At 42.7% G+C, this 21912-nt stretch overlaps 1 protein-coding gene across 4 annotated transcripts in view; it reads left to right on the forward strand.

Annotated features, from left to right (window-relative positions):
- The window catches only part of SOX5 (SRY-box transcription factor 5), a 282377-nt gene that overhangs the window by 229350 nt on the left and 31115 nt on the right, over positions 1-21912 (forward strand). For all 4 annotated transcript variants that reach the window (XM_040345422.1, XM_040345423.1, XM_040345425.1 and 1 more), the window contains 2 exons: positions 8139-8282; positions 19580-19757. In XM_040345422.1, the coding sequence (XP_040201356.1) occupies positions 8139-8282; positions 19580-19757 (322 nt within the window). The remainder of the gene's footprint in view (positions 1-8138; positions 8283-19579; positions 19758-21912) is intronic.

Genomic DNA, 21912 nt, shown 5'->3' on the forward strand with positions numbered 1-21912 from the left:
GTGTCGGTTAAAAAGGGAAGACTTTTTGAACACCATAAACTGCACAGGCACCTGAATTTACGAGATTGTGGCATCTCTGAGCCAGCATTTCAGTCCAGGATGATGGCTGAAAAGGAGATTAGGCTTGTTGTAAGAGGAGTTCGAAGATCCTTGTGAGAGGTAATGAATGAAAGTGTTGCTCACCATGTAATGTACTAATGGTAACATTATTATTCTTGTGGGGGAAAAGATGGCCAGTTGGGGGGTTGGATGGCCATTATTGTTAGTGATGTATGTGGTACCAGGCATCAGTGTCTGGTTCTATGGTTCCCATATCAGCAGTCCTTTTCCATTGCGCTCAGTAGAGTAAATGTGAGATCTTGTTGCTGTCACATTTCCTCATCATTGCTCTTTTCGATGTATAACATGATTAAACTTATCACACACAGGCCACAGTTAAGCCTACACACAGCCTGTGTTAAGACACTATGCTCGCCATCTTGATCAGCTCGGTGTACGTGTGCACCTTCCCCATGTGCAGACAGAATTTGGGGTGTCCTCCCCGTTCTCCACAATGTTCCGGCAGCATTTTTGGAACTGATCATAATGGATTTTTCCAGCTGGACGATTATTGGACTATCGGAGCCAAATTCGGAGCATTAATGAGGCAGAAGAGCCAGGGATTGTTGATTACTGGGTACATCCTTGCAATTAAACCATTTATTATGTTCAGTTAATTTATGTTTATTTAAAGTCCTGTACAGCAGGCTGTAGAAATAACACTGAGGGAAGACTGGTCAAAAATTCACTTTAAGTGATTTTTCGGCACTGCATCTGAATTATGTTGGTTTCCAGGGGTGGTCATGGTCCCAGCGTTTGTCCTTGGAAATATCTTGGGATTGGCATTAAAACCCTTTGCAGGGAAATATGTTAATTTTGCAGTTGGTTAACACAGATATTTCAGAACCATTCAGCACCATGTCACAGGAAAGGGTCAAAAGTGTGCTAGGCTTTCAAATGACAAATCTGTCTGCCTATGGTCAGATTTTGGTCTGTCATCTAATCAAAACTTATAATTGGATATCATTTAAATGGATGATTTAGGTCACCCTTCTACTATGAGATTCTCTGTAAATTAAACACCATCTTCATCCAAAGGAAGAAATTGGGAGCGATACCCTCTAGGTCATTGGCTAGCTCTGTGATCACTAGATAATCGGAGAGACATAGTAACACAAAAATTATCATTTGCGGATTGCCCTAATTGTTACTTAAAATCAAACTTTTATTTGACCCGCCTCCTTTCCGGCTGCCCATTCTTTGACCCTCCTCCCCACTCTAGATCCCCCACTCACTGCGACATGCCCTCCTCCTTACCTCAAGACCACCCAATCTCTGCAACATGCCCTCCTCCTTACCTCAAGACCACCCAATCTCTGCGACTTGCCCTCCTCCTTACCTCAAGACCACCCAATCTCTGTGACACGCCCTCCTCCTTTCCGCTCCAGACTGCCCACCCTCAGACACTCTTTTCTAAGTCTTCCAGATCTGCCACAATTTCTCTAAATTGCCCATACTCTGCAACACTCACACCAGACTGCCCACACTCAGACACCCTCTTTCTCCCTTCAGACCACCCACTTTCTGCAACACTCCCTCTTCCTCCCTCCCTTATCCTGCCAAATTCCCTCCTCCTCCTTCCAGACTGCCCACACCCTGTGATACTCCCTCCCCCTCCCTTCTGATCGGCCACTCTCTACGACACTCCCTCTGTTCCCTCCCACATTCTACAACATTCTCTCATCCTCCCTCCAGACCTCCCACTGAACCACTCACTGTTTCGTTAGAATAACAGCGGCTCTAGGCAGGGCTCTCAGCAGGTGTAGCTAGCAAGCATTGCATCGTGGGACTTGTGGTTCTGCACATGTATGCACAAACCACCAGTTCGCTGTGGAAATGAGTGGCGGTCTTGTGCTCAGCGCTGCACAACATGTAAGTTCTGTTAAATACTGAAAACTTTTGCCCCTTGCCTATGTATACACGGTCTACTGCTGTACAATTTTCTCTAGTAGACTTTAATTGGACTTCTTAATAAAAACTAAGGCATTAAAGTGTATCTAAACCCAAAGACAAAATGCATTATATTGCAACCCTCCAGTCCATAGATCTGGTGACTGCATTCATTTTCTTTTCAGCTGTTATTTTCAGCTGGTGATCCAGCCACTAACACTTATTATCCTAGGGTGACAAACACTTACTGTGCTGTATCTACGGGAAACGGCATTGTAGGTGAGGACTACAGAGCATCTCCCCCTCTCCTCTATCAGTGTAACTGATAACTGTCAACACAGGCAGAGAGTGCAAAAAGTTAGCACTTCACAAGATTTCTGTCAGGATCAACAGGTATTTTTCTACTTCTAAAACATATATAGCAAAACGCATTCAATGGTGTATTTAATAGCGCAAAAGACAGGAACCTGAAACTGTGACTCCATTAAAGACCAGACAAAGGTATAGTGAGGGATGGTGTTCTGGTCACAAGGGAGTTTCTAAAATAAACCATTGTTAACCAGTCAATTGTTTTATCCATGTTTAGGTACATTTACTTAACTGGTAAGGTGACATGTAGGGCTTTTACATACCACACTGCGCTGCATTCCACTGTTCACTAAACTGCATTTTAAATGCTTTTTAGTGTGCTTTTGTCTTTCTTTTTTTTTTTTGCGGTTTCTTCTTACATGACTCCAAACTTGTTAATGTGTTGTAACGCGTTTTAGTACACTGCAAAAAAATGTAGGATGTCTACAGTTTTCTCACTCAATGCTTTGGTGTAAACTGGGCACCTAGATAACTATAGTATTTGCTGTGTCCTTGCATTGAGCCTGTATTGATCAACGCAGGAGGTGTGAGCAAGCCTATAATGTATATTTTGTAAGCCATTACAGGCAAATCTGTGCTTAAACTGCACAAGACGGGGATAAAGACCAAGACATCTTATTTTTATAGCGATGATTTATCCACCATCTATAGGCGGTGTGTGACATCTCCCTCTAGTAGTGGTGAATGTATACATTTATTGATGATTAGGCTGTAACTGTGCCGATAAATCCCGGCCCAGTTTGCACGCTGAGCTGCGTTCGGTGATGGATAACCTCGGATCAGGAATGAACTCTCTCGTCGTCCTCTTCGGTAATGATCAGACACTCCAGCACGACATGAAGAGGGTCAATCAAACGGGTCATACATCATATGGAGAGGCAGATGCTGCAACATATTGTGATAGATTAGAGCGCACGGCACAGAGATGGCATCACGGAGAGGAGGGAATGGGGGGAGGCCGCGGGGAGATGAATGATCACACAGCATTTCTGCTGCTGCGGTCAGACATGGATGTCAAAGCGTCATTTAACTCCAAACTCCAACGGATTTTTCAGTGCAGTGAATAACCGATAAAGTAATATACAGAGTTAACACATAATTATAGTGTGAGCCACAAAGGAGGAAAAATATCAGAACAGAATAATATCAGAACCAAATAATAATATTGGATATTTATTTGCTATAGCTCTGACATATTCCACAGTGCTGTACAGACAACACTGAGCCAGTTACATTAATCTCGGCATCAGAGGAACTGACATTCTAATTTTTCCCTACAGTAGCATGCAAATATTTAAGCATTTTTATAGAGATACAGACATCACAAATGCATGTAGTAAGTCTAATCTGGGTAGAAGCCTGTTTATTCTACTTCTACGAAGATTCTTCCCAAAAAAAGGAAACATATTCTAGACCAGGGATATGCAATTAGCGGACCTCCAGCTGTTGCAAAACTACACGTCCCATCATGCCTCTACCTCTGGGTGTCATGCTTTTGGCTGTCAGAGTCTTGCAATGCCTCATGGGACTTGTAGTTCTACAACAGCTGGAGGTCCGCTAATTGCATATCTCTGTTCTAGACCCTAGTTAGTGTCCTTGGTGTGAATTGAACTCATAAAAGCAAGATGGAAGAACTGGATAGTTTGCTGTTGTCTGTGACCAGGAAGTGCTGCATGCTGCATTAATAGAGAAGTATAGACTTAAAACAAAAAAAAACATTTATGGCCACATTTTATATGTTTATACCCACCTAGGTGGATGCAACATCTGTCCCCTACTGGCTCTGCAGTGAGAATGGAGCGCTCAAACACCGCTGATCATTAAGTTCTCCCCTCCGATCTGTGCAGACAGCCGTGACTGTCAGTTATTGGCTCTTGGCTTTGCCCCTCCAGTGCTCACTGGAGCACTGGGCTGTGGCGGGAGAGGCTTGCTCAGGCTCTTGGCAAATCGCTAAGAGACTGAGGCAGGTGCCGGTCCAGGCATCTGGGTGGATTCTGACTAGATCTTTGCAGAGCCTGGACCAGCTGAGTGACATCAGAAGACTTTAGCCAGGTATTGGCTGAAAACGGGTAACAGGAGTGCAGGACAGACTGCTGTCCTGTGGCCTACAGGAGAAGTACAGCCAAAATGGCTTTTGCCAAACTTCTTTAAGTTTAACTAATAGATTTGCTGTTCAGATGCCTCGCGGTGTGCTGGAATATTGATTAGCATGTATAATTAGTGGGATTCTCTCTCCCTGGACACATTAGAGGTGTCCAGCATACCATGGCCTATCCTCGGTGCACCTCAAGGCTAAAAAGTGGCGGAATTCTGGTTCTCAGCTCTGTGAAGGACTGTAAAGCACAGCATTTTTCAGCAGGCCTGAACCCTCTCTATACATATTGCACATCTGGTGAAATATCTGCCTGTCATTTTTCATGCTCCAACGTTGGGTCTGGGCTTGGGTTCCTGCTCTAAATTCTTTTGTTCCTTTTAACAGCAAAGTTTCTATTCCAAATTTTTAAAGTACAGCAATTACTCCCTAGTTTTACTTTTGTTGGAACGTCCGTTTTTGAAATGTTACCCCCCCATTCCTGTTCTTTCACACGCGCTTGGAGCACTGAATTAATATTTGGGAGCACGTCAAAAAGTTGTCACATATTTTCAAGTAGGGTTCTTCTAAAAATACTCACAGCTGTGTTTAGTTTAGTATTAAAAAGTCGCCCACGTCCTCTCTCCGCCTCGCGAGAAACTCTTCGGAGCCTCTGAGCAAACATTACCTCATGAAGAGCTCTGAAACGACTGGAGGTGTTGGAGCAGCTACACGGAGATCGGCTGTTTATCGGAAGAACCGGCAAGCCTTTATGAAACTATTTTTAAGATGTAATTTGCTGAGTAATTACTTCCAAATGTATCGTATTTAATGCAGCGCGACTCTCTGGGGATTATTTATTATGATCCGCAAACTAACTGCTTTTTGTTTCCGGTCTATCCGCCCCATGGGCCGCTAAATCTGTCCTGTTTCCATATCCAGTTTCTAAAAGTTCAGAAGCCCCCCTCAAGTTTTGCACTAGGACCCTGTAGCTTTTTGTTGTTGCTCGTAACCTAATAAAAGTGTAAAAATTTATGGAACGATGGCAGATTCTAAAACACACACAGGATTTATTTCTAACTTTTAATTTCTGACATCTCACTGAACCTTTTCAGTAATCGACCCAAATGAATACATTTAGCTTCTTCACTGCCGCAAAGCTGGAAAGTGGAACTTTAACAGTGACAATCTGTAAGCGAGTTGTAGGAGAGCGTACAATCACTCCGATGTGAACACAGCACATTAAGTGAGGCGGTATTCACCGGCAAGGCCTTGCCTGGGCTTGTTTCACTCACAATTTGTCCTCCCTGCGAGCGCCATTAGCCAACCCAAAGTCTGCCATGCCCGATGAGGAGGCCGCAGTCTTCTCTTGTCATATTGTATTAGCAGTACGAGACAAAAGAGGAGCGGATCGCCTTGGAACCTCCCAGAATCCTGCACTTACGCTTTCAGGGAAGATTTTGGACTCTTTGTCGCAATCGAAGTGTCCCTTATTTAATTTTTTTTATTTTATTTTCCAAACCACATCTCTCCTTTTGTTGCTCTCTCTTGCGTCACTGCCGGCCTGCCTACAAGGCACAACAAATGTCATATTTGCTCATTGTCTTGACTCTTGAGGAGAAAGCCTGGTCTCTGAGAATCTACTGCCGTTGTGGTGTCACCATTTCTGCCGCAGTGCTTACATTCAGGTCAGAGATGGGGGACACAAGAAGACAAAACAAACACTAAACTGATAAATATATGGTGCAAAATCTCCATTGCTTTAAAAAGTTGGGATTAACATTTTGTTCTACTTGGAATTTTTTTTTTTTGTGGTTTTTAGCATCTCCAAAGCTGGAAAGATTAATGTCCCTAGTCATGTTTTTATTGATGGAGATGTCACATTTAAGAATACCATTCACTAATATATGCAAAATTGTGTTAGGACATTTTAGCAAAATGATTCAAGTCCATGTGGAAAGCAAATACAATTGGTTATATTAACGTTGAACACTACACGGAAATAAAGGACACAAATAAGGCAGATATTTATACGTCTATCATTTTTAATGCAATTAGTGTAAGTGCTTGAATTGACCTGTTATCAGATTCTTTCAGCCCCTGTACAGCAGAACTTGGGCTAGGAGAGAGGGAAGCAGCACACAGAGCCAATCAGACATGTTGCAGTGCTAAAAAGGGACATGATGTTAGGAAAGAGGAGATTGACAGATAACTTAGCTCATTGATCTGCTGCTTCTCCATTCACTGTACAATTACAGGCTGAGGGAGATACAAGAGCTGTAAGGCTCCGTACACACGACCGGATCGATCCGCTGAAACTGGTCCGCCAGACCAGTTCCAGCGGACAGATCCGGTCGTGTGTAGGCCCGAGCGGACAATTGTCCCGCGGATCGGACAGTTTCCAGCGGATAAAAATTTCTTAGCATGCTAAGAAATCTGTCTGCTGGAAACCTGCCCGGCGGAAGTATTCGGTCGTCTGTACAGACGACCGCCATCCCTCGCATGCGTCGTACTAATTCGACGCATGCGTGGAAGCTTTGAACTTCCAGGGCCGCCCACGTCGCCGCGTCATCATCGCGGCGACGGCGCAGCCACGCCCCGTGTATTGTTTACGCGCGGATTTCTGTCTGATGGTGTGTACAACCATCAGACAGAAATCCGGCAGCGGATCGATCCGGTCGTCTGTACGGGGCCTAAGTGTTGGTGAACTGCAGCAGAGAAAAATCAGATCTGGTCCCCTTCAGACTGAGTTGTTTGTGGCAGAGCTGTGTAAATATTGGGACTGAATGGGCTGAAATATAAATCCTTTGGCAGGTAAAACCATTCTCATATAGGTACAATATTTCATCTGTGCACTTAGCTTCTTGCCTGCGCTTCTGCTGTAAAGCTTTAAAAAAAAGCACAAGAGAAATGTCTGTTCTCATTGATCCAGGTCACGGTATAGCTAGTAGTCCCATTCAGCTGGACTTATTCTGTAACTTTGAAGACCGGATTGGTGTCAGAGAGACTGCATAGGTGTTAATTGTTCGATTCACATGGCTTGACCCCAAGTTTGGGATAATGTAACTAGAACAGGGTCACATTTCCCATCCTGTTCTTAGACGGTCCACATCTGCCTGGATACATTCCATGGTGATTGGATTATTAAGGTGTCTGTTCTACCTGTGTGGATATAAATGATGGGGTATTTTCCTGAAACTCATTAGAACTGAAGTGGGTTGGAAAAGCTACATAACATCTTTAACATTACAGAGCAAGTCCAGTTGAATGTGACTAACTGCTGCTAGGGACAAGAGAAACGGTACTGTGCAGTGTCTGTACATGTCATATGGCGATTGTACTCTGTACTCTGTACATCTGTACAGACCAGACCTAACCAAACATAGCCAAATATTTTGTGGCTTCCCTTTCCCTTTTCAGGCAGACGGTCTCGGAGCTCCCTTGTCTGTCCTTGTGGAGGGATTGAATGGAGCTCTGACCATTGTAATTGGCTTAGTGTCCCCTAACAGACTGAAGATGTCATCCTGCTCATGTGACGTTTGTCATTTCACCCCCTGAGATATGAATTGCAGAAATGAAGGTGACAGCGCCTGTCTTTCAGTGTGCTAAATAAATTCTTGCCAGGAGTGAAGGGTCCCACAGCCACTGGACAGATGCTTCTGAATGATGCATATCCTCATCTCTCTTTCTCTCTTTTTCTCTTTTACAGCAACTGTATGCCGCTCAGCTGGCTGCCATGCAAGTCTCCCCGGGGAACAAAATGTCTGGTGTGCCGCAGGGGCACCTCGGTGCTGCGTCTCCGTCAAATATCCATTCCGAGAAGTGCACAAGCAGCCCATCACCCAAACCTAAGGTAACACGCCTGTTGTAAAGGAGATCTCCACCAGCCCACAAATCCTTTCTAATTGCTGCTTGTACCATAGCGCTCTATGGTAGATGCAGATACCTATACTCGCTGACTATTTGCTGATTTTTGCTAATTGTCAGTGAATACAGACACCTGCATGCATCATGGAAACAAATAATTTCATTACAGACAGATCTATCAGGGAAAGCCAAACCTAGTGCCTAATTTGGGCTTCATTGGAGTTTATCAAGTACTATTCTACTTCTGTAGGGGGAATCTCTGCAGTGTTCAGGGGCTGGACACACAAAGTACTGTGGGAATTTATAACATTGTAAAGGCGGCAGAGACATCTATTGCAGCAAAATCTCATCATTGTGGGAGGGGCAGAGACACAAACTACTTGAGGGAAATATCACTATTGTGAGAAGAGCAGAAACACAAACTACTGCTAGGAAACGTCATCATTATCAGAGACATACGACAGGGGAAATCTCATAATTAAATACCTTCCAACTTTCTGGGATGGGGATGAGGGACACCTATTCGCAAAAGTATATAGGCATAGGACACGTGCTATGCCCCCCTTAAATGAGAGCTCTACAAAAAAAAAAATGATACGTTAAACCCACAAGTGTTTCTTTTTTTCTTTATTTTATTTTTTTACCACTACTATTCTTTTATATTGGCTTTTGGCATTTACAGATGCAGCAATTTAGAAATCGGGTGAAAGGTTTAGTGGTTCAAAACACTTTTGAGTAGCTAAATAGTGCATTTTATATACAATTCTATAAATCGGGACACAAATGAGGAGGAAAGAGGGAATTTATTCAAAATGAGGGACAGTCCCTTGAAATCATGACCTTCTATCATTGTGGGATGAGTGAAGACAGTGCTGCAGAGAAATCTCACCATTGAGGGAGGGGCAGAGACCCATGCTACAATGGGGAAATGTCACCATTGTTGGAGGGGCAGAGACACAAACTGCTTCGGGAAAATCCCACTATTGTGGGAGGGGCAGAGACACAAACTACACTTATTTCACTGTTGCAAATTGTTGTACAGATATTGGTATGGGGATTTGTCAATTGGCATCTTAAAATTTTAGTACCAGAAAAGTGAGGTCCTTGGTTGTTGTGACGACTGAAGTACTGTCATATTATTTAAAGAAGCTCAGCAGCATTGCAATATCGGTTTATAAGTGCTTAATCAAATATATATATATATATATATATATATATATATATATATATATATATATATATATATATATATATATATATATATATATATATATATAATGTGTATATGTGTTTATGGAGTTACCCTGACAGCAGACATATTTGGTATATATTTTGGATCATAGCTGGAGTGTGGAGGGGAAGGGGTTCTTTCCCCGTTGTGCAGCACATTTCCTGTTTGTCAGGCTATTAAAGGCCTCTGTGGGGGTCTCTCAGCCCCGGGTTGATGCAGAGATTAAGTGAATCCAGCATCTCTCTCCATCCTGAGGATTATATAGGTGTCCTCCTCTGTGGATTAGTATTGTCATTACACAGGTGGTGATCTGAGATATAGAAGGATTAACTCTTTTCATGCCAAGGTTAAGAAGTGTAAAGATCCTAAGCCAGCGATGCATTTTAGGAGCCTTTTCCTGAAGTAGTTGGTGCAGGTTTTTTTGCACATATTTTAGTCACAATAGAAAACATATCAAATGTTTTAACCTGAGTAAATTTACTATTTAAAAATAAAAATAAAGTACTTTTAAAATTGATGGCAACAACATGTCTCCAAAAAGTGTAGTATTCCTTCTTCTTTTAACAACACTCTGTAAACATCTGGGAAATGAAGAGACCAGCTTCTGGAGTTTTGGGGGAGGAATGTTGTCCCATTCTTGCCAGATAGAGTTCAAACTGCTCAACAGTCTTCTTTGTCCTTTTTTTTCATTTCAAATATTTTCAATTGGTGAAAGGTCTGGACTGCAGGCAGGTTAGTTAAGCACCCAGACTCTTCTACTCCCAAGTCATGCTGTTGTCATAGATGCAGTATGCAGTTTAGCATTGTCCTGCTGAAATATGAAAGGCCTTTCCTAAAAAAAGACATTGTCTTGATGGGAGCATATGCTGCTCTAAGATGTGCGTGCTGCCCATTCCATGTGCACTAATGCACCCCCATCCCATCGGAGATGCAGGCTTTTGAACTGAGTGTTGATAACAAGCCGGAACGTCCCCATCCTCTTTAGTCCGAAGGATGGGGTGCACATGATTGCCCAAAAGAATGTCAAATATTGATTTTTCTGACCACAGAACAGTTTTCCACTTTCCAACAGACCTTTTTAAATGAGCTTTGGCCCAAAGAAGACAATGGCGTTTCTGGACTGTGTTCAGATATGGCTTCTCCTTTGAGTGATAGAGCTTTAACATGCATGTTTTTGATGGCACGGCAAACTGTGTTGACAGACAGTAATTTTTGGAAGTTTTCCTGAGCACATGTAGTGATGTCGATCACAAAATCATGCTTGTTTATAATGCAGTGCCATCTGAGGGCCCCATAATCATAGGCATGCGATATTGTGTTTTGGCCTTGCTCCTTGCACACAGAAATGTCTCCAGATTCTCTGAATCTTTTGATGTTATGTACTGGTTCAGGAGGCAGGACTTCGTATAAAAGAAGCCACTCTGTGTAATCTGATGTGAGGCTGCAGATGGGCACTGATCAGGCTGCATTGATGGGCACTGGTGAGGCTGCAGATTGGCACTGATAAAGCTGCATTGATGGGCACTGGTGAGGCTGCAGGTGGGCTCTGATAAAGCTGCATTGATGGGCACTAACCCTTATTTTGCTTCAAAGTTTTTTTTTTTTATTTAAAATGTTAGTGTTTTTTTTCCTGAAACGTCCCTCTTAAAATTAAGGTGCGAGTTATATTCCGATAAAAACTGTATATAGTGTACGATTTGCAAAATTTATAAATAAACAATTTAAAAAAAAAAAAAAAAAACTGTATATAGTTAAAGTCTTTGCAGTCTTATGTTGAGAAACATTATTCGGAAATTGTTCAACAATTTTTTAGATGTAGCTTTTCAGATTGGTGACGCTCTGCCCATCTTTACTTCTGAGAAACTCTCGACTCCAAGATGCACTTTTTATACACAATTATGTTTCTGACCTGTTGCCAATTAACCTAATTAGTTTTAAAGTGTTCTTCTAGCTCTTTCTTGTTGGTACCACTTACTTTACCAGCTTTTTTGTTGCCCTGTCCCAACTTTTTTGAGACGTGTTGCTTCATCAATTTTAAAATTACCATGTTTTTTTTCATTAAATGGTGCATTTTTTGAGTTTAAACATTTTGAACTGTTTTCTATTTTCTGTTGTGAAAAAAAATGGATTAATGAGATTTGCAAATCATTGCATGTATGTATTTTACACACCGTCCCAACTTTTTTGGAATTGGGGTTGTATATACTGTACATCAGGATACAAATGTATGTAAAATACAGCTCATGGGCTTCTTTGATGTCACCTGTGCTGACGTTTTTAGGCACATACATGATAATCACGGCCAATAATTACACAGAAATACTGGATTAAAAAATCTGCTTTGGGCTCATTCTGGCCCTTTTTTCTTTCCTCAGGACACTAAAGAGACTTCTACATTGTGTGATACAGTGTATACGTGTGATACAAATAATGAACTGTTAATACTGTACAGGAAACAAGTCCACTCGGTCTACCTTGCCCTAAGTTTTTTTTTTTTTTTTTATATATATAATAGTTTTCAGCCAGATTCAGCTGTAGAACTAAGGTTCCAGTCTATGCAGAGCAAAGTCCTTCTCATACTTTAGTGTGGCTGTAATGACCGAGTGTGGGCTGGAACCAGGGAACGCACTGGCTGCATTTTCAGCTTTTAGGGCTGGGGATTGTAAAACTTTGGCCCTCCCTACACATCCCATGAGGCATTGTAAAACTCTGACATTCACAAACATGACTAGGCATGATAGGAATTGTAGTTCCTGAGCAACTGGAGGGCCATAGTTTGGAGACCCCTGTTTTAGACTGGGTTCACACTGGAGAATGCAGCGGCTCGCAGTGGCTCCATTCACTGTTTCAGGTCCAAGTTCAGCCCAAATTTTGGGCTGAACTTGGACCTGAAACGGACCAAAAGACGCACAGGGTTCCTGTGCAATTCACACTGGAGCTGCTGCGGAGATATGTGAACCGGCTCCATAGAGAGCCGATCACAATCTCCTGCTATGCGAATTGGATGTGGAGAAAACCCGCATCCAATTTGCACTGGTGTAAACCCAGCCTTACAGCAATCAGGTACAGAAGGTAAACACCAGAATGATAATTGGAGATGGTGAGCTGGCTAGGCTGCATCTCCAGAATCTGTTTGTCTACAGTGTTTTTAAATGTTAATTTGGGGTTTCATTAACTTTACAGTCAGGAATAAGGGCTAACCTGACCTAAAAGAAAAAACTTGCAAATTGCACAAAAAATGTCTAATAGAATTCAGGTCAGGATAGACGGGAGCTGCTCTGAAAAGGCCCTGAAATGTTTCCTCGTCATGCCTATGTGACATGCTGTTTTCAATCTGCGGTGTGCCAGTAGGAGGCTCAGAGTGAGCGAGACACAGGCACAGATAATGCCTGCAAATGATAGACCGCCGCTGACCTCCGAGCACAGCCTGGAAATCCGACACATTGATTTGACTCTGCCGCCCCGCTGAGAGATCCGGCAGAGTTCACTTGTAATAAAAGAACAAGATTGTCTCGTAATGCTGATGGCGGCTGACAGACGCGCCACTTTACATGTCCTCCGCCACGGATGAGAGACAAGCCCGAGGACGGGAATTAGAGAGAGGTCACCTGACCAACCTGCGATAACTTGCCCACCGTGCACGGCAAACTCCCAGAACACTTCTGACTTTAAAAAAAATCTGCAAGATACTACTAGTGGATTTACCTGGTAACAAAACTTTGCATCTGGTACCAACACAGTTATCTGTACAAAGTTATTTGTAACCAATTTAATAATGTAAAAATGGCTGGCTGTTGGTTATGTATGAATTTCATATAGTGATGCTGAAAGGATCACTGGTCAGTTTGGCCACTGAAGCTGGCAGTTAGTCAAGCAAGCCTAGTTTAACATGTTATTCCAAAAGTAATTTCCAATCTTTTGTCATCTATAGCCTTCAATAAATTAAAACCCTGATGATCCTGCCGTCCTTGGTCAGGCACTTCCTTTTATTGACAACAGTCACACCTGTCTCCCAACTGTCCTTCCTTGTTGTCATCCTGTCACATGTTGACCTAATGGAGAATACAAGCAACACATTGCACAGTCCTGGTACACCGTTGTCACTATTTAGGAGCTGACCCAGGATCGATGTTCAGTTCATGCATATAGACAGGGTAGGCAACAAGAGGGTAAAGAAGAGCAGCAGCACTGAGAAGGTGACAAAGGTTCAAATAGGGTGAAAACTTGAATTTATGGGAAAAATTGCAATTCATTATGATATACAGAGCATATGTCACCCATGTAGTATTTACCTCTACTTTAAAGCAAAAAGCCTGGCAAAGTAATATTGTTCCCTCGCTCAACCCCTGGACAACATACACTAGTAATCCTACATTTTTAGCTAAATCGCCTTTTTTTTTGTAATAAAATGGAGCAGGACAGGGAACCGCTAAAATGCAGGGACTACGTGTCCCAGACGTCTGTGCTGTTCAAGATGCTGTGGGCGTGGCCACTGTACTGTTTGGGCCAATAGTAAAAACCACTGGCTGTGGCGGCTGTATCATTAAATCACCCCATAGTACTGATAAACTACAGGGGGTTGTTCCCACAAAGCTATTGCAAGAGAAAATAACACAAAGGTGCCCTGCATAAGGATCTGTAAACCTGGGTAGCCATTTTGAAGTCCATTACACCCTTAAACACCAAAACCTTTGTTTTGTTTCATCATTGTACATTTACTGTATAGCCAAATGGTGAAATTTACATCAAATATTTTGTGAAAAATTAGAATTTTGCTCATCTCTAGCTGTGCTTCAAATTTGCTAGTAACTTGTTATGCCCATTCTAAATCATATTGGTAGCTTATGACCATGACAATGCTATCACTTTCCTGCTTTACATTTGGTTAGCCTTGTGATGTCTCTAGTCAGTTCCGGAATCTGCCATCCTGCGGACATGACTGCAATACATGGATGTCTATATTAAAGTTCAAGCTAAATGGAGAGGCTGTAGACAGGAGAGAGGGGACATAAATAGCGGTGAACAGGCCTTCAGGTCTCCTTTGACAAAGCAGACATGGAGGAGGGATGTGTATGTCTTCTTCAGTCAAGACATCCACTATTCCAAACCTTAAACCGCCATATCAATCGACTTTTTGGACATCTGGAAGGCCCTTTGACTTCCCAGAATAATTGATATTCGCTGAGCTGCATTTAATTCTTATGATTGTCGAGGAATGCACCAAGTTGCATGAGATCAGCCCAAGGAGATTTTAATAGCGGCCTATTTGTAGGACAGCTGTCACCTTTGGCTGGGGATTGGCTTGTATGAATGACAGTGCTCAATGGCAGCCATTGTTAACTTCTGTTTTATTCATTGTCTCTCTGTCCAGCTAATTTTCAGTTTTTTATACCAATCGCCTTATACTTATGGTGACCATTTTCACTCCTGCTGCTTGTTAGATCCAGATAGTGTAGTAGTTCTTATGCAAGTGATCCATGTGTTTTTATTTTTACATAGTCTTTCCACAAATAAAATCCTATTTTAGTTTTTTGCTTATACTGCTTCCTGAAACTCTCTAAAATACAGTTTGGACTTTATTGGCGAGATATCTTTATACTGAACTCTACAAGTTCTGGCTCTGCGCACACTTGTTTACCTATTATGAGGCATTCCCACCATCCCTGCACTGAGATCTGAGGTCCTTTACCCCTGCTGTGCCCATTATGAGAGGTTTCCCACCACCCCTACACTGAGATCCTAGGTCTGCAAGCAACTGTGGCCAATATATGTGGTTCCCACCATTCCTGGTTTAAGTACTCAGGTGTACACGCCTGCTGTGCCTATTATGAGGGTCTCTTACCTATCCCAGCTCTTGGGGTTGGTTGCTGTCGTGGTGAAATTGGCTTTCAAAGACATTCATTTTTTGTTGTTCCCAATGCAAAAACATCTAGTCAGAATTCTGACTTGATTGTGGCTGCAGGTCTTGCATTAATTGATAGATTAAATTATTCTAAGTGAGTCATTTGCTGTAATTAAAATATTGATTACTTAATGACAATAGTAATAATGAAAATCTCTTGTTCTATTCATATTCCTAATCACAGACAAATCTGCAGTTCGCACTCCCTTTTTAATAAATTACAAATGACAAATTAGTCCCATAGTGCCCTAGCCTGGCATTCCACTCTAGCAGCTGCCCAGCCTACTTGCTGCATCCTTAGAGCTGATGGTGAACTCATCAAAGTATGGGAAGATACAACTGTTATGGTTCCTGATTTCCAAACCTTTCTCTGAGTTCTGAGTCCATCAGCACTGCATACTGGAGAATGCGGGATGCATGAGAAGCAGGGGCTGGATGCCACCAGTCCTGAGCATAACTGAATTACATTTTCAATCGGTTATGCTCAGGACTGGCAGCGTGCTGCTGCTTTCTGCTCTTGGGCTATTTCCAGTCTCTTGTCTCCCAAATATTTAATTTTGGTGCCCTGAAGAATGAAGATTTTTCCTAGCACCTGAAACACATTGGCTGGTTAGGATGAAGGAAAAAAGCCGGGACAGCCGCACTCCAAAAAAACTCCCCCCCCCAATTAAAAATCACAAAACACATGCCACAGCAAAAAACAGCACAACAAAAGAAAAGCTGACGTTTCGCACTATGCCTTAGTGCTTCTTCATAGCTGAAACACATTGGCTGTTGTTTGGTTGAACAAACACAAATATTAAAAGGATTTGGACTCGGTTCTTTGGTTTTTCAGTTGGACTACTATAGGAAACTATTTAGGAAAACAATAATTGTATCTTTACAACCCCTTTAACACTTGATAACAGTTCAAACCATTGCCCACTACATCCAAAGTACTGCAGGACAATAGTATGGCTACAAAGGTCAGCTCTAAGAAGGAATTTAAGCAGAAACTATTTATCCTCCTGTAGCTCATACATATTTGTGTCTTTTCCTAAAATTAATTTAAATTAACTATTTTGCATCATTCAGCTACCATAAACACAATTTGCTACAGACAGAAGAGCTAGCAATCTATAGCGAAGCTTTGCAAGTCTTCGATTTTATTGTAGAATTTAGACAGTTTTTCACTTTGCAAGGACATCAGTGTTTTTCTCGTCTCAGTTCTGACTGTTGATGTAAAGAATACTACAATTTATAATTAGGATGGTATGACCCCTCGCCCAGCCGCTCTCAGATCCCGTACTGACAAGATGAAAATGATACAAGCGTTGTGGTTATCGGAAGAGACTGGCGTGACATCTGACATTGTACTGATAGTATTTAATGTTAATAGGAATTCAATTCTCGTGCCCTTCAAGTCATGGCGTTTGGACGTGCAGGGAATGATTCCTCCTCGCTAGCCACACAAGTGTTCCAGACTGAGTCTTTGTGACTGCACATCACTTTGCATTTGTAATAGAAGCGTTGTCCCCAAGCCAGGGACTGTCACTTCCTCCTTGGGCGAGGTTACTGTTCCTCAGCCCTGTCCTCTGGCGTTCTAGACTGTACTTGCGGCTGCAACGACCAACGCATTGTCACGAAAGGCAGTTTTTAAGCCAAATGGGTTCATAATGAGATCACTATAATGAGCACTGATTAAAGTAAGTAATAGATACTGGAGGAACCTGATCCCATGATTATTTTTTTTATTTTTTAAAGTGATGAAATTCCTTTACCAACACAATATGGCTGTAGTTCTGTAGTAGATTGTGAGGAATTACTAGTCCCAGCATGGTCTGATATCATTATTCATTTATATAGCTCTGACATATTCCACAGTGCTGCACAAAGAACACTGACCATCAATCTATGCACGGGATGAGTTTATACGCTGTCCCACCACAGTCACACACTTATTATTATTCATTTTATATAGTGTAAAATATTTCCCAATGTTGCACAGGGAAACCTAAGCCAGTCACATGAGTCTCTGCACCGGAACTTAAGCCCCGTTCACATTTGACGATTTGGGATTGCGGGCAGAATCGCCACTATTCTGCTCACGATTCCAAATAACACTTGCAATAACGGAAAAAATTCACCAAGCATGTTCGGGTGTCATTCATTTTTAATGGCACCTCTAATGTGGTGTGGTGTGGTTTTTGCCTTGATTGTTGAGCAGCAATCCACATTGCACAAAGCTTTGCTGTGATTGCTGCGTGATTGATCGTTTCAAACCCGCACCACGTTTGAGGTACCATTAAAGCGGTTGTAAACCGCATATATAATTCTTTATTTTTTTTTTACCTGCAAGGCAAAATGCATAATCAGCTAGTATGCACCGCATAATAGCTGATTATGAAATACTTACCTCAAAACGAGGTGAACAACACTTACCTGGTTCACGCCGAGCGAGAGGTCATCTTGCTCCAGCGTGTCTTCCGGGTATCGCCGCTCCAGCGCTGTGATTGGCTGGAGCGGCGATGATGTCACTCCCGCGCGTGCGCAAGATTTAAAATCGGCAGGGTCCGGCGGCTGCCGGATCTTTCGCCGTGGATTCCCCCCTGCGCATGCACCGCCCGCATTGCGAGGGGAATATCTCCTAAACCGTACAGGTTAAGGAGATATTCTTTATACCTACAGGTAAGCCTTTTATAGGCTTACCTGTAGGTAAAAGTAAAAAATAAAGGTTTACAACCGCTTTAAGAATGAATAGCACCAAAACACACGTGGTACACGTGCAAAATCACAGTGATTTTCCCTGCAATCCCAAATCGCCGGATGTGAACAAGGTTTTACACTCTGTCTTCCCACAGTCCTACACTTGTATTAATATACGTTTATATAACTCTGACATTTTATGCAGTGATGTACAGAGAGATCTGACCCAATCACATCAGTCTCTGAAACAGAGGAGCTTGCACTCTAATGTCCCACCACAGTAACCTACTATTCTATATTTGTATAGCACTCTGTCTCTCTCCCCACATTATCTTGTCCAGCTGCTGTGTGGCTGTGTGAATTCTGCTTTGTTTAATAAAAACCTATTGAACACTTTAAGTTATTTATTGCATGCAGCTTTCTCTTACCAACATTCAGGGGAGGAAACATTATTTGCATGTAGAAAGTCTCCTTGTTCTTAACATTCCTCTAAAAAGATGGGGGCACTAAGAATATGCAGAAAATGGCAGACTTTTCTGTAAAAGTAGCTTGTTAGGCCACTTCATTTCACTAAACTTCCTGTCCCAGAGGCACAACAGGAAGTGAGAGTGACAATATCTACAATATCTCATCTTGTTCTCACCAGAACGGGCATTCCCATTAGAAGATGTCCCCTCGCCCCCCTTTCAGGTGACAACTGTAAAATGTTGCATTTTCCCTCATTCTGTAACAGACACAGTGGTACCCAGGACAAATAAAGAGGGTGAATATCCCCAGTGGGGATAAAGACAGCAATGGGACCTAAGAGTCATAAACGTTAAAAAAAAATATTCCGCAGACTTAAACTGGCTGTAAATTGTCAGATTCCATTTTATACATTATTGTATGGGGAAGATTCACAGCTTTCTTGTGTGTGCATCCTTTTAAAGAAAGCTGAACTCTGTCAAGAAATATATTCCTCAATAGCCAAAATGGATATATATCCATCTAATGATTACCAATTGTCTTTGTAAACCCAAATATTAACTTGTAAAAGTAGTGATGATATTAGAAATGAGATGATGATAAGTAGAGCGATGGGAGGGACCCAGCGGGTCCCACCCACTACAGGCTGCCTGCAGAAAACTTCAGGAGGGGGTGGAGACAAGACCAGTCACCCTGCACAAGGAGAGAGAGCAGCAGTGACTGGTCTTTATTATAGGAAGCTCCTGCACAGAGGTAACGTTTCACACTGGATTACTGCACAGATCTGGAAGAAATGCACAAAACACACCAAGATTAGGTAGGGATACACACAACTCTTATATTTAAACAGGATTTGTATATTTCTGAGTTCATCTTTATTCACCCAAGACATGGATTTACATTTTAGAAATAAATCGGAGATATTTTAGTGATTATTGAATTTTTCTGTGTACAGTAATAATATATGGGAAGATGTCTTATATGTTGTTTTCCCTTCCAGGATGATGTCTCTCAGCCACTGAACCTTTCCGCCAGGCCCAAGACCTCAGACCGCAGATCTCCTGCATCACCCACCTCACCGCACATCCCTCCAGCCAGGATGAGCAGCGGTAACAGCTCTTACAAACCGTCCATCTCCTCCACCCTCGCCAGTCCTCCTGTTAGAGTCAATTCTATAGGTGAGTTGTTTCCTTGTCACTGGCCTATTCAAAGCTTTTTTCATGTCCCCCCAATGCCTCTCTGGTACTTCAAATATGTTACAATCTAGCTTCCAGTGTTGGTGTGAATGATGCAAATTGGCCATTCGGTCTGTACAGGCTCTTGAAGGGAAATTTGAAAATGTTGCTCCTTGCCAAAAGAGAAATTGTACATATGCGGAATTCAGTACTGCAGGACAAGGCACAGAAAGCTGAATTGAGCTAGAGACCTCTTTACAGCCCATGGAAAAACTGTTAAAGTTCTGTCACTTTTAGTTGGCTCCAGCTTATAAAAGTGAAGCAATGTATGGCTCGGTGTTCAGGCAAAACTATGCAAAAAATATGTCCCATTCTGCATAACCTGGTTTGTGCTTCAGTTTCCTTTCTGAGTCCTGTGTCGCCCCTGTGATGCTAGAGCACCCTGTGTCATCTTGGGACCCCGGAGCATGCAATGTCATCTTGTGACCCCGGAGCATGCAATGTCATCTTGTGACCCCAGAGCATGCAATGTCATCTTGTGACCCCGGAGCATGCAATGTCATCTTGTGACCTCGAAGCATACAATGCCATCCTGTGACCCCCGGAGCATGCCTTGCCATCCTGTGACCTCGAAGCATGCATTTTGGTCTTGTGACCCCGGAGCATGCAATGTCCTCTTGTGACCCCGGAGCATGCCTTGCCATCCTGTGACCTCGAAGCATGCATTGTCGTCTTGTGACCCCGGAGCATGCAATGTCCTCTTGTGACCCCGGAGCATACAACATCATCCTGTGACCCTCGGAGCATGCTTTGCCATCCTGTGACCCTCGGAGCATGCTTTGCCATCCTGTGACCCTCGGAGCATGCCATGTCATCCTGTGACCCCCGGAGCATGCCATGCCATCCTGTGACCCCTGGAGCATGCCATCCTGTGACCCCCGGAGCATGCCGTGTCATCCTGTGACCCCCGGAGCATGCCGTGTCATCCTGTGACCCCCGGAGCATGCCGTGTCATCCTGTGACCCCCAGAGCATGCCGTGTCATCCTGTGACCCCCGGAGCATGCCGTGTCATCCTGTGACCCCCGGAGCATGCCGTGTCATCCTGTGACCCCCGGAGTATGCTGCGTCACCCAGTGACCCCACTACATTCTTTGACACTCTGTTACCCAAGAGATCCCTGCGACTTCAGTGCCCCCTTTGCATCTCCATGACACCTGTATCTATGCGGCGCTATGGTATGCTCCTGTAACTTCTGTTCTGTCTTTCTTAGTGGATACAGACCTCTGTCACGACACGACTCTGTTCAGTTAGGGTTCATATTCTCGTGTGTAAAGGAAAAAAAAAATGTCTTTTTTTATTAATGTCTATAATTGAACAATAATCCCCAATCTATTTGTTGCCTACATAAGCAATATTTCTGTAACCAGAGACTAGAGCATAAGTACATAATAGTTCAGTGGATTCTTCCAGAGCCCATCAACCATTATTAAGATAAAAAAATTCCTGTGATGTACTTTGCAGTCGGTGATGAAGATGAAGAATACTCTTTTGCACTGTTGTGCGTTCACTGACCTTGACCCGAAGGGCACGATCAGCAACACAATGTGCATTGTGATGACACAAAAGCAACAAGGTTGTGTTAAGTACCCCATGCTTTGAACTTCCTTTTGTTGGGTAAAAAAATGTTCCACCCACTCTGGTCAGCATGTGAATACCTGTCCTTCGGAGGCACTCTCATTGCCTCTCGTCGTCTTAACCAGACAATAGGACACAATGCACAATGCAAACATTGGTAGGAAGGATCTGTGCACAAAGCACTAATGTTGATTTTTGTTAAATGATTGTGTGTTTCCTTCAAAGTCACAAAGTGTTTTCTCTATAGTTTTTCCCATGTGCAGGGTTTTCTGCGCATGAGCTGGCAGGACATTCTGTGACTTGCAGTTCCTTCCACCAGATTTGGAGGGACTAATAATATGCTAGTGATGTAACTAATAATATGCTTAATTATGCATATTTCATTCCACACTTAGGGCTTACTTCTTCTTTAATAAATCATAAATTAATAATATGCAGTTTGTTTTGTACTCTAGGTATCTTAAACAATTGCAATGTGTCTTGTAATAAAATCCTTGCTTTCACCTTTTTTTTTTTTATCTG

This window comes from Rana temporaria, chromosome 3, assembly GCF_905171775.1.
Source record: "Rana temporaria chromosome 3, aRanTem1.1, whole genome shotgun sequence".
NCBI lineage: Eukaryota > Metazoa > Chordata > Amphibia > Anura > Ranidae > Rana > Rana temporaria.